Source organism: Brassica napus, chromosome A1, assembly GCF_020379485.1.
Source record: "Brassica napus cultivar Da-Ae chromosome A1, Da-Ae, whole genome shotgun sequence".
NCBI lineage: Eukaryota > Viridiplantae > Streptophyta > Magnoliopsida > Brassicales > Brassicaceae > Brassica > Brassica napus.
In genome coordinates this window covers 19,263,049-19,275,588 of record NC_063434.1, presented here as the reverse complement: position 1 = coordinate 19,275,588, position 12,540 = coordinate 19,263,049, and the positions used below count along the sequence as shown (strand labels likewise).

Sequence of the window (12,540 nt, the reverse complement as noted above, 5' to 3'; positions counted from 1 at the left end):
TGACTTGGAAATTAATGATAAAAGTGTTAGACGTTAAGTTTTAACGGGGCATTATAGAGACATTTGTTCTTCTGAAATTGAAATCCCTAAACACAGGTGATTTTCGACGAATGAATGTGACTTCCGGCGAGAGGAGACAAAATCCGGCAAGACATTAAGAAGAACAAGAATCGTTAACAAGAATCCAAAATTAAGGTAAGAAGATCATCGACTACCAAGAAGGCTTGTGCGAGTTCTATGATACCTTTGTCTCAGCCTAGTCGAATTGTTGAGTGTCCATCAGAGATGAAACTGGGTGTGTTCTCTTCACTGCTCGTAAGTAGTAATGATCAAGGTTACTCACACTTTTCTATTATTTTAGGATGATGTACAGTATAACCTTTAAATTAATATTCTATAAATTAATATACACTAAAAATCTCAATAAAATAATATAATTTTATAGTCCCAAATTGAGTTTTTGGTTCAATTAGTATATCGATAAATTAATATCTCTATAAATTAATAAATAAATATAGTTTTGGTGTAGTCTTAACATTATTAATTTATAGAGGTTTCAATGTATCTATCTACTAGCCTTGTGAGATAAACATATTACAAAAAGCTATCATCTTGTGTGAAAATAGGAACACATTTACTGTGAAATCTGCTCAAGATTAGTGTTTAGTCTTCATTGTAGGGATGTCTTTGATGTTGGTGTGATATCATTCCGAAAATTTGACGGGAGTTGTAAAACGTACATCATCTTGCCATTAGTACTGGTGAAATTTGCTTGGTTCTATGTTGGATGGTACATGATTCCAGAACACTAATAGTTTTTCCTGTAAAAAAGTTAGTATGTACCACTAACTGTGGAATTCAATGTGGCCTACTTGTTTGATTCATTAACTTTTGTTGTTGTTGCTGTATGTATAGTCGATCTCATGAAACTGGAGAAACTGTACAACTAGGCAATTCGAGGATAGACATGTTCAAGGTACAATGAGGCTTGAAGTTGAAAATGGGGACGCATCGAAGCCACATAATCCGTATCTTGCACTGTCAAAGACGGCAATAATTTGTCTCTTGTTGAATACGAACTGATTAACGTTAATGATCAGCGATCTTCTTTAGTATGTTTTCGGATTTTGAAAAGTTAAGAATGCTTGGTTCTGATTTTCTTCTACTGTGAAGGTCTTTGATTTAGTAGGGATTGTATGACTGGTCCAGATATGCTTACTTGTAGGAATGCTTTATTTCTTTCACCCTAAAACTTCAAATCAAGATCTCGCCTTGGGAAATTATTTGAGTCTATGATAATGTGATTGTTCTTTTTAATTTGTGTTGATGTTTGAGACAATTGTAAGATTTTCATGATTTTAATGAAGTAAAGAACCTAGAATTAGCATAACTTATATAGTAGAGAGAGGCTTACAACACAATAAACAGGTTCTTGTTCCTACTATTACCCTCACTATAACAACACAATCTCTCATGTTTGAACACATGTATCCCATCAATGAAGGAACTAGGAACAAACAGAGAAAAAGTAATATTTTATCCACTTTGCATCGTTCATGGCTCGCATTTTCCCAATAGCTTTGATATAGTTTTTGGCAAGTGCGTATTTCACAATATCCAAAACGTTCAATGATGTATTTTGCCTCATTTAGCCGGAAATGCTCTTCGCTCGTCAGGAATCACCTGAGTTTATGGATTTCAAGTATCAGAAGAACAAATGCATACGAGCCGCCTAGGGTTAGGGTTTTGGCGACGCTCTTGGCGATCTGGATCTGTGAAGCAATCCCGAAAAAGCGGAAGAGGAGAGGGAGACTACCGTACACTCCTCTCTCTCTAACGGCATCCTGTAGTGCATACAGCGACGTTACTTTGTCTCAAATAGTTTTCCACCTCTTTGGTGCGGTTCGCGTGCTAGGAAAGGTCTCGTTTTGCTTTTGGCTGGTTTGATGAACCGTCTGGCTGGATCTTGTAGCAATGGAGACACATACCGTCCGGTGAGGAGGCAAAAACAAGGAGAGGAAGATGAAATCATTAGGGTTCCTGCCTTTGATAACTCGGACCTAATAGAAAAGTTCAAGCTCCCACTGGTTGGGAGGATGTTCCATTCCGACAGTAGAAGTGTAGAAGCGCTCTTGAAACACATGCCAAAACGGCGAATTTGGGACATTGAGAATAGAGTTCGAGGCATAAACCTAGGGAACAAAAAATTCCAATTCGACTTTGAAAATGAGGAAGATCTTGAAAGAGTTCTACAAAGACGTCCATGCCATTTCAATAAATGGAGCTTTTCTCTTGAAAGATGGATACCTACCATCAAAGAAGATTTCCCAAATACTTTGGCGTTCTGGGCAGAAGTGTCCGGTGTACCAAGCCATTATAAGAAGATTGAGACTTACCGCGCTGGGTGTTTATGATAAAGCGGATGTGGATGGCAGTAGGGTTCATGTTTTCATCAATCGGGATAACCCTCTAAAGTTCGAATGTAAGGTCGGTTTTAACAATGGAGATGTGGTGAAAGTTACAATCAAATATGAGGACCTCCACCATCATTGCTTCACGTGCAAACGTATCTCTCATGAAGAAGGGACCTGTCCTGAGCTTAATGAAGAACAAAGAGAATGCAACCGCGTCTTAAGAATCGAACAGAAAGAACTTGAAGAACGTGCAACATGGGAAGCCTTCTCACTCCCTCAACGACAGAGTCTACAAGACCCAGGGAAAAAATCTTACAACCGAGATACCGGAGTAATGGAACCTCGGAAGGACATACATAGATCGAGCTCATCACGAAGAGAGTGGAGCAATGATAAAGACTACTCTCGTGACTTGCATGGCAAGATCCAAGAAAGAAGATACTATCACTCTAAGAATGTCTGGAACAGACTGGATAATCCTAATACGTCAGAGTTTCCCCAAAATCAGGAGAGGTATCACCCATACCAGCATAGCTCTCACGTGGGATACAAAGAGAGGACCAGAGATACGGCCTCATCCTCTGAGTGGCGAATCAAGGACCCCAATAAAAAGAGACAGGAGCATAAAGCCGGGATTCTTGGAACAAATCAGAACAAGGAGATGGCAAGAGAAGATCACCTCCAGACTCACAGCGAACCATCTCTGATAACTATAGACGCTCGACTCATAGTCCCTACTACAAGGGTCGCTACTCTCGCTCCCCTCCCCCCAAAAATATGGAATGGAGACCAGTTATCAAAAACAGAGAAAGAGAGGAGGTAAGGGATGTGAGAAATAGAAGAATCGAGCTTACCAAAAACACAGACGCAGCAAGATATGTAGCTTTGAAAGGGAAGGATATCCTGGACTCCTCATCTTGAAAAGAGGTGACCCCGACAGTGATCCCTCCGACCCAAGCCCGAGAGGACAGTTCAGAGCTCCAAAGGGGCTCGAAGAATCATGAAGGGTCTCTGGGACAAAAACCACCTAAGGAACTAGGGGGAGAGCGTACAGACTTGATAAAAGAAAAAAGCATGGAAAAGGAAACCAATATGGCGTCGCCCACAGCTTCAGAAGTGGATAAAGAGGAGAATGAACTTAATAAAAGTATTGATGAATATGCTGATCTTTCTATGGATGCAGATATGGTGGAGGATGATGATCTCTTGGACGAGAATTTTGAAACCGTAGAGAATTTTGAAAGTCCAGATAATGAGAATACAGAAGAAGCTGAAAAGGAGGATGGCTCGTCTCTCCCAGAATACCCTGAAGAACAAAGAGTCATCAAGGCCGAGCTCATGTACGTTAATTCAGGGAAAGACTCACAAAGCTGGTATCAAAGATCGAAAAGAGAAGAATGAAGCTTCATATGCCATGTCTTTGGGGAAGAAGAGAGGATCGAGAAGCCCTGACCTCAGGGGTGCAGCAGCCTCACGGAAACTCGCAAACCGAGGGAGGATGTCTCCAAAGCCAAAACAGCTAAAGCCACCCCGGGAAGCTCTATTCCAGAACAGGAACGCAACAAAACTCCCTCGCCATGAGGTGTACCCTTTTCCGAACAAAAGCAGGAAACCAGTGACAAAAGCAGGTTCGATGGTGTCCCAGAAACCATCCAGTACTCATATATGAATGCAATAGCTTGGAACTGTCAGGGGGCTGGTGCGTACCTGACAAAGCAACATCTTTGGGAGTTGCATCGATGCTTTAAACCTCGCTTTCTTTTTCTTTCTGAAACTAAGAATAATTTTTATTTTTTGCAAGATTTTAAATTTGAATTTGGTTATGATAATTTGTTCACCATGGAGCCATTGGGGTGAAGCAGTGGACTTGCTTTGTCTATATGGATGATGCTGAAGTGAGCATTGAGTTTTCAAATAAAGAATGATTGATATTGCAGCAAAAATTGAAGGACATAAGGTTTTTATGACCTTTGTGTATGGTGATCCGGTTGTTGAATACCGCGAGATGGTGTGGGAGAGACTAATGCGAATCAGCCTAAGAAGATCAGGAGCATGGCTCATGCTGGGAGACTTTAATGAGATTACCAGTAACTTAGAGAAGAAAGGTGGGAGGAAACGTTCTGACTCGTCTTTCCTTGCCTTTCAAAATATGCTGGCGACATGTGGTATGATAGAGTTCCCACACACCGGAAACAAGCTTTCTTGGGCAGGTAGAACAAGATCCGAGAGGGTCCAATGCCGTCTAGACCGAGCTGTGGGGAACGAGGATTGGCATCATATTTTTTCCCACACTGATGTGGAGTACCTCTTGAGATGGGGATCAGATCATAGACCGATCTTAGTCCGTATAAAAACAAAAGAAACGACAGGAAGGAGAGGATTTAAGTTCGATAGAAGGTGGCTTGCGAAGGAGGGGTTTTTAGAGACAGTCAAACAAGGATGGGAGAATCATGAAACCAGCCAGCCTGTTCGGCTCTTTGATAAGATCAGCAAATGTCGTACAGCTATCTCTCGATAGAAGAGACGGAATCCATCAAAACAACTGGAATTGAAATGGAAGCTCTGTGAAGCATATAGAGAGATAGCTGTACGACATTTGCTGATCTTACGAGCCCTTGATGTTGTCTGTGATCAGACGTCGAGCCACAAAGGCTGATTGCGTTTCCGATATGAGATCAGGAAACACTTTTTTCAATCTCGAAGATAGGACTTTTGAGATTATCTTATAACTCACGTTACACAGGCTGATCGGGTGGAACTCTGTCATAGACGTGGGTCTATCCGTCTTTGGTATCAAGCAGATATTGAAGCAACAACTCGAACAAGCCCAAAATGACGATAATTTTTCAAGCGAGGAAGAACTGGAATTGAAATGGAAGCTCTGAGAAGCATATCGAGAAGAGGAATTGTTTTGGAAACAAAAACGTCGGGCCTTATGGCTAAGAGCATGAGATCGAAATACAATTTTTTTTCATGCTAAGACCAAGCAACGCCGAGCACGTAACCGGATTACAAAACTCCTAGACTCTATGGGCAATTGGATAGAAACCGAGGATGGACTGGAGCAACTGGCATCAGACTATTTTACTGATCTTTTTGTGGCTTCAGTTCCAGGAGACAAAGAAGAAGCTTTACGTTATATTACCGCGTCTGTTACCCATTATATGAGTATTTTCTTGACTGCGACGCCTACAAAAGCTGAAATCAAAGAAGCGGTCTTCGCGATAAACCCAAAGAAGGCACCGGGACCGGACGGTATGACTAGCCTCTTCTATCAAAGGTGCTGGAAGGTGATAGGGAAGGATATCATTAAAACAGTACTAGACTTTTTTGCGTCTGGAGAGCTAGATGAGCGCATGAATTATACCAATATCTGCTTGATACCAAAGACGGATAGACCCATGTCTATGACAGAGTTCCGCCCGATCAGCCTGTGTAACGTGAGTTATAAGATAATCTCAAAAGTCCTATCTTCGAGATTGAAAAAAGTGCTTCCTGATCTCATATCGGAAACGCAATCAGCCTTTGTGGCTCGACGTCTGATCACATACAACATCATGGTAGCTCAAGAGATGTTCCACGCTCTCCGTACGAACCAGAGCTGCCAAAATAAATACGTAGCCATCAAGACAAACATGAGCAAAGCAAACGACCGGGTGGAATGGAGCTTTCTCAAAATTCTCAAGGGAAAAATGGGATTTGATCCCCGATGGATTCATTTGGTTATGCGGTGTGTTTCCTCGGTATCATACCAAGTTCTTATTAATGGAGAAGCTAAAGGGAACATAACACCTTCTTGTGGACTACGACAGGGTGATCCCTTATCGCCATTTCTATTTATTCTTTGCACGGAGGTTCTGATATCGCAGATCAAGCAAGCGAAACCAGAAAAGAAATTAAATGGAATGAAAATCGCACGAGCTTGCCCAGCTGTATCGCACTTACTGTTTGCGGACGATTCTCTTTTTTTTTCTGCAAAGCTGAAGTTGAAGAGTGCAAAGAGCTGATGCGCCTTATTGACATCTACGGACAAGCCTCAGGACAACAACTGAATAAAGAAAAATCTTCAGTTCTGGTCGGTTCTAAGGTCATAGCGTCCCTAAAAACTGACCTGAAAAGGTCGCTTGCTATTAATCAAGAAGGTGGAATGGGAATGTATCTCGACCTACCAGAAAATATTTGTGGCTCCAAAAAACAGGTGTTCAGCTTCGTTCAAGAACGATTAAACGATGGAGCAAATTCATGGTCTTCTAAACTCCTCTCCAAAGGTGGAAAAGAAGTTCAAATTAAGTCGATAGCCCAAGCAGTTCCTACATATGTTATGTCCTGCTACCTTCTACCTCACGGTATTATGCAGAAGCTGACGAGTGCAGTATCTCGATACTAGTGGAGTACTAAGCAAAATAATAAAGGTCTGCACTGGGTAGCATGGGATAAGATATGTATCCCACTTGAATGTGGTGGCTTAGGCTTCCGAGATTTCAGAGATTTCAATTTAGCTCTGCTAGCAAAACAAGTGTGGCGACTGCTTAAGTATCCAAATTCCTTACTTGCACGTGTTCTAAAAGGGCGATATTACCGTCATTCCAATCCTATGAGCGTGGACAATGCGAGTAATCCGTCCTATGGCTGGAAGAGTCTATTGGCCTCATGGCCAATCCTACAATAGGGCCTGAGGAAGAAGATAGGGAACGGGTATGATACAAATGTGTGGGAAGACTTATGGCTCCCGACCACGCCAGCTAGAGCAGCCTCTAGGAAGGATAACCATAGAGACTCTGATCTTCGGGTACATCATCTTATAGACTTTAATTCACAGACATGGAACATGGAGATGCTTAACGAGTTCGTTGATAATGGTGACATCCCGATAATCTCATCAATCCACATTAGCCGGACAGGTCGAAGGGATAGTTTTTGTTGGGACTTCTCAAAATCTGGGCTGTATACGGTAAAAACGGGTTACAATGTAGCTCGCGACCTGCGACTTTAACAAGCCTCCCCACCGATGTTTGAACCAAGCACTACTGGCCTTGAAAAAGCAGTGTGCAAGACTCAAGCGCCGAGAAAGCTAAAACACTTTCTATGGCAAGCTGTCTCTGGTTATATAGCGACTGCAGGCCAACTCAAAGCTCGTCACTGTACCAGAGACAGTTCATGCGTGCGTTGTGGAGCTGAGTATGAGTCTATTAATCACATGCTCTTTAAATGTCCGCCTGCTTTTCAAACTTGGGCCTTGTTCTCTGTTCCTACAGTTCCGGGTGTGTTCCCGTGCCAATCTCTCTATGCAAACATAGATTATTTACTATGGCGAGCAAAGGAATGAGGCGTCGACCCGCAAATGTTGGCTGGATTCCCATGGACTATATGGTACATATGGAAGGCTCGCAATGAAAAGGTCTTCAACAACAAGGACATTTCACCTTTAGACACCATGCATACAGAAAGTAAAGAAGCAGAGTGTTGGAGGATAGCTCAGAGTGCAGAGGAGATTTTGGAGACTGATTTGGGTTTTGAGGTAATGGATATGAATGGTCCCCCGCAGAGAAACGCTCAGGCCAGATGGAGATGCCACGCTTCCTGGATAAATGAAAGAGACATAACTGGAAGTGGCTTTGTGTTAATGGACGTTGACTTTCCAATGCTGTATGGAGCGAGGACCAATATATGCATCAAATCACCACTACAGGCGGAAGCTGAAGGTTTGCTATGGGCAATGTAAGAGATACTGAACTTTGGACGCAGAGAGATGGTATTTGAAACAGACTGTGATCAACTAGTAAAACTCATCCAAAAGAAAGAAGATTGGCCTGCTCTGGCCTCGAAACTCGATGAAATACAAGCTCTTTCCAAAGAATTTTCTGAAATATATGTTGCTTATATTCCTAGATCTTTGAATTTTCGTGCGGATAGCCTTGCAAAAGGTGCCCGATCACGTGCTTCTGATACAGCCTTTGTAAACCCTTTTGCACCAAGTTGGTTAGCCCCACAAGCTAACCTGAGGGTGACAAACTAGAAATGAAATGGCTCTTTCGATAGTTGGGGAATAAAATGTTCATTTTCCCTTCATATGAATGATAAATATTAGCTAACAGCGATCTAGAATCAAATGGCTTGGAGATGGTGATTGTAATACTCTTTTTTCCATCAGGTTACAATGGCTAGAAATACTTCAAACACTACCAAACATCTTCTTAAATTTGATGAAACTCGAACAGCTTCTTTGCAAGAGGTTCATGAGCTAGTAGTCAATCATTTCTCTGGTATTTTGGGCTCAGTTAAGGGAATCCATTTCCCTCAATTAACAGAGATCTTTCATGCTTTCATCTCGAAGAAATGTTTCTCTGCTCAACTAACTTCTCTACTTGTGCCAGTTACAACCGAGTCCATAAAAATAGTCTTTTTAAAATGACCCAAAGAAAAACCCTGGTTCTGATGGTTCCCGGTTGAGTTTTTCAAGGCAAGTTGACAATTCATAGGTGCATATTTCACCCGAGAAATCCTTATGTTCTTTAGACCACTTAATGCCATCCGCTCTTAATGTAACATCTTTGGTTCTACTTCAAAATAGACCATGAGCTGGGGAGATTCAGGAATAATTATGTCAAACATCAAGTATTAACGCAATATACAAGCTCATCTTCTGTTTAATAACGGCGAGACTAAAGGCGATCTTTCCAGATCTCATTTTGCCCAACCAGGCGGCCTTTGTCAATGATTGATTTCTATTGGAAAATGTTCTTCTAGCTTCAGAAGTTCTCGAGGGATATTACAGAGGCAATATTATTACAGAGGCAATATCCACAGTAGAATCACACTAAAGGTAGATATCTCTATAGCCTTTGATTCTGTCGGGTGTAATTTCCTTCTACCTACTCTTCAGGCTTATAAAGTTCCAACGGTATTTATTGAGAAGATTGGAGCTTGTGTGTATACACCTACGTTCTCAGTGAGTATTAACTAGGTTACTTCCGGAAACTTCAAAGGAACTCAAGATTGCAGCAAGGTGGCCCCCTTTCACCAGTTCTCTTTGTGATGATAATGAATGTTTTGTCCCATATGCTAAATAAGACAACTGGTAACTGGAGTAGTCAACTATCATCTGGGCGGCAAAGAACTCAAGCTTGCGTATGTTTACCGATGACTTGTTGATACCTTTGGAAGGTTTTGAATCATCTTTCTGGGGAGTTCTTCAAGTCCTTACAGAGTTCAAGCATATTTTTGGGCTTGGAATGAATATTCAAAAGACCTCCATGTTATGTTCCGGTCGCAGCAAACTGATGTTGGATCAGTGCAATCAAGATTCATTCTATCGCCATCTCCTCTCTGTATACTTTACTTGGAAATGCCACTTTGCTCCAAGCATTTAGCATTAGAAGATGTGATCCCTTGATTCCACTAATAACTAGAAGACTGAACTCTTAGACTAGTCGGCTCTTGAGTATGGCTTGTAGGCTAACTCTTTTTTATTCAGTCATTTCAGGCCTTGTGGGCTTCAAGCCCAGTTCTTTCTTGCTCTTTAAACGAGTAATAAAAAGATAAATATTCTATCGAGTTTTTTTTTGTGGAATGGTACTTCAAGCAACCCATCGGAGACAAAAATTTCTTGGATGATTATTGTTTTCCAAAGAAAAAAGGCGGATTGGAAATGAGGAATTTTAGAGTCCTAGCTCTTTATGTTAGGGTTGGATAGAATTAAGTACATGTCTTACTCTCCTTTGGGCACTTAATGAGAAGAGCTAGAGGTTCTATTGGGATTTTAAGAAGTTATTAGAGCTAAAACCAGAAGCCTTGAAGTTGCTGACTTGTCAAATTGGAAATGGAAATTCAACCTTCTTTTGGTGGGATCCATGGACTCCATTTGGTACTTTCTACAGCTACATTGGTGCTGAAGGAAAAAGTATGTTAGACATACCTTTTTGTTTTTACTGTTTCTGATTTGAGACAAGGAAATGGTTGGATACTACAATGGGCAAGATCAGATATACAGCTTCAGCTACTTGCTTACATGTCTACTTTGGTTTTCTCATCAAATCCAAACACTTATCAATGGAAAATCTAATCAAAAGAACTTCATATCCAAGCGTTTTGAACCTTGTTGTCCTTGGGCTTCACTTGCCTGGAATAAAGCCATTATACCTAAGCATGCAACTACAATTATATATATATATATAGTGGAAATCTAATTTTTTGTTTTGCTTTTAAAATTCACTAAATTGCTGAAAAATTACATATATATATGTATATATATATATATATATATATATATATTTGTTTTTGAAAAAAATCTTTCTTTTTAAATTCAAAAGTTTGATACAAATGATTCACACTTGTAACCAAAGAAAATAAGATTGCATGGTGAAACATTCATATAATGCAGAATATTTGAAATCGGGTGATGAGGCCAAGGATTATGGTACTAGTGTTTAAGACCATGACCACGACCTTGTTTACCTTTTCCTACCTCTGTCCATTCAAACTTTGCTGCTTTAAGTGAATGTTTTATGAGTCAACTTCCTCGAGTTCTATGGAGGAAGTGTCCATCCAAGACGAAAGACGAAATTGGAACATGTATAAAAAGTGGAAGGGAGGAGGCAAATACCTCATCCAAGGGTAAGTTACCAGCAGGAAAGGAGGTGACAGAGACAAGGCGTCTGGCGTCAGAGGAGGCTATCTCTTTGGCAGATTCCTCAAACGATTCAATGGCATTAATCCACCACTTCTCTAACGGCAGGAGCATCTACTTTGTTTCTATAGGAGTAGCAGATAACGTACCTTTGTTTAGGAGAGTATTGAGCTGAGTGTAACACTTGTTGAGCAACATAAGCTGATAATGTAGCAGTCAACTCGACTGAGAATTAATATAGATAGTTACTGAATGGCGCTCAACACAAGCTGATAATGTAGCAGTCTCCAATAGAAGTAGTATCTAACCAATACTTTCTAGTCAACATTGGTTCTCTAATACATGAAGCAACCCGATCAATGCCTTCAATAGAAATAGCTGAAAAGGGATTTTCTTAAGGGTCAACTAGATTGGAATTTTCTTGATTTCAGGAAGTGAGATTGTTTATGAAGAGTTCCAAGGAGAAACAAATATCAAGCTGTCATTTCTATATCAGATTCTTCGCACTAGCACCCATTTCCTAGTATTTGAATATCTGAATAGGGTGAACCACTCCGTGGATATCTTGGGCTTGCAGAAATGAATGGATCAGAAAGAGGTAAGAAGATTCACCAACCTATTTAGTGGAAATCTCACACTTATTTCCCCAAATTCGGGAAGCAACTCCATTGATTAACCCTCCAGGCAGTGTTGAGCAGTTCTTGAACTGCCCAACAACGAATTCGCATTGATGATTTAATCCTTTTAGAAGAATATATGGCGTAATGCATACCATTGGAGTTTCATCTTTTAGTAGGTGGGAGTGGTGACCTACAGAGATTGCATTTGGGGCCGCATCTTCGCTGTCCATGGTACTCGCTTGAGATATCACGAAGATCATATTCTAATACAAAAGCTGGAGTTGAGGAATCTGCCAAGCTTGCAGCCTGATGGGAAGACATGTAAGCTCTTTGCTTACGAGACTTTCTGGAAGGATCAATCATCAAAGCCGGACATTCTTCAGACATAGACAATTTTGAATTACCAGTATCAGGAAGAGAATCCATCGGAACCTGTCTGACGGTGGGGCCCCTGAAGATAAGCTGTGATGCCCAAGCTCCAAGATGCGGTTGAGAGGCTTGGCGTGACCGCCCTTCGACATCCAAGGCCTCATTTCCAAATAAAATCTCATATATCGACTTTGGAGATGGGTAAATCTTGGACACTAGTAAAAATCTACCGCATAGCCACTAAAGTGCCACTACAAAATCGTGGCTAAAAAATAAAAGCCACGCTATCGCCACGTTTTAAGGACGAGGCGAAATAAGCCACGGTAAATCTAAATAAAGCCACGGTGTAGTCACGAAAAAGAGCGTGGTTATATTAGCCACAAAAAGCAACGAAGTATTCGTGGAAACAAATATAGCCACAAATTTGCCACTAAGAAAAGAGTGGCCAGGTTTTGTTTTTTTGTGCCGACATCAAAAAGTTATTGCTACGTCAAATTGTTTGACGAAAAGA

General features: G+C 41.0%; 1 protein-coding gene across 1 annotated transcript; it reads left to right on the top strand.

Annotated features, from left to right (window-relative positions):
- The first annotated feature begins 3,828 nt into the window (after nucleotides 1-3,828).
- Nucleotides 3,829-4,932, top strand: LOC125575758. Its single transcript, XM_048734836.1, has 2 exons — nucleotides 3,829-4,042; nucleotides 4,352-4,932. Exons 1-2 carry the CDS (start codon nucleotides 3,829-3,831, stop codon nucleotides 4,930-4,932), a joined length of 795 nt encoding a protein of 264 aa, XP_048590793.1.
- Nucleotides 4,933-12,540: the final 7,608 nt, after the last annotated feature.

Coding starts and splice junctions, on each gene's coding strand:
- LOC125575758 (XM_048734836.1), top strand. CDS start 3,829: ATGTCTTTGGGGAAGAAGAGAGGATCGAGAAGCCCTGACCTCAGGGGT. Junction 4,043..4,351: donor GAAACCAGTGACAAAAGCAG/GTTCGATGGTGT, acceptor TTGATATTGCAG/CAAAAATTGAAGGACATAAG.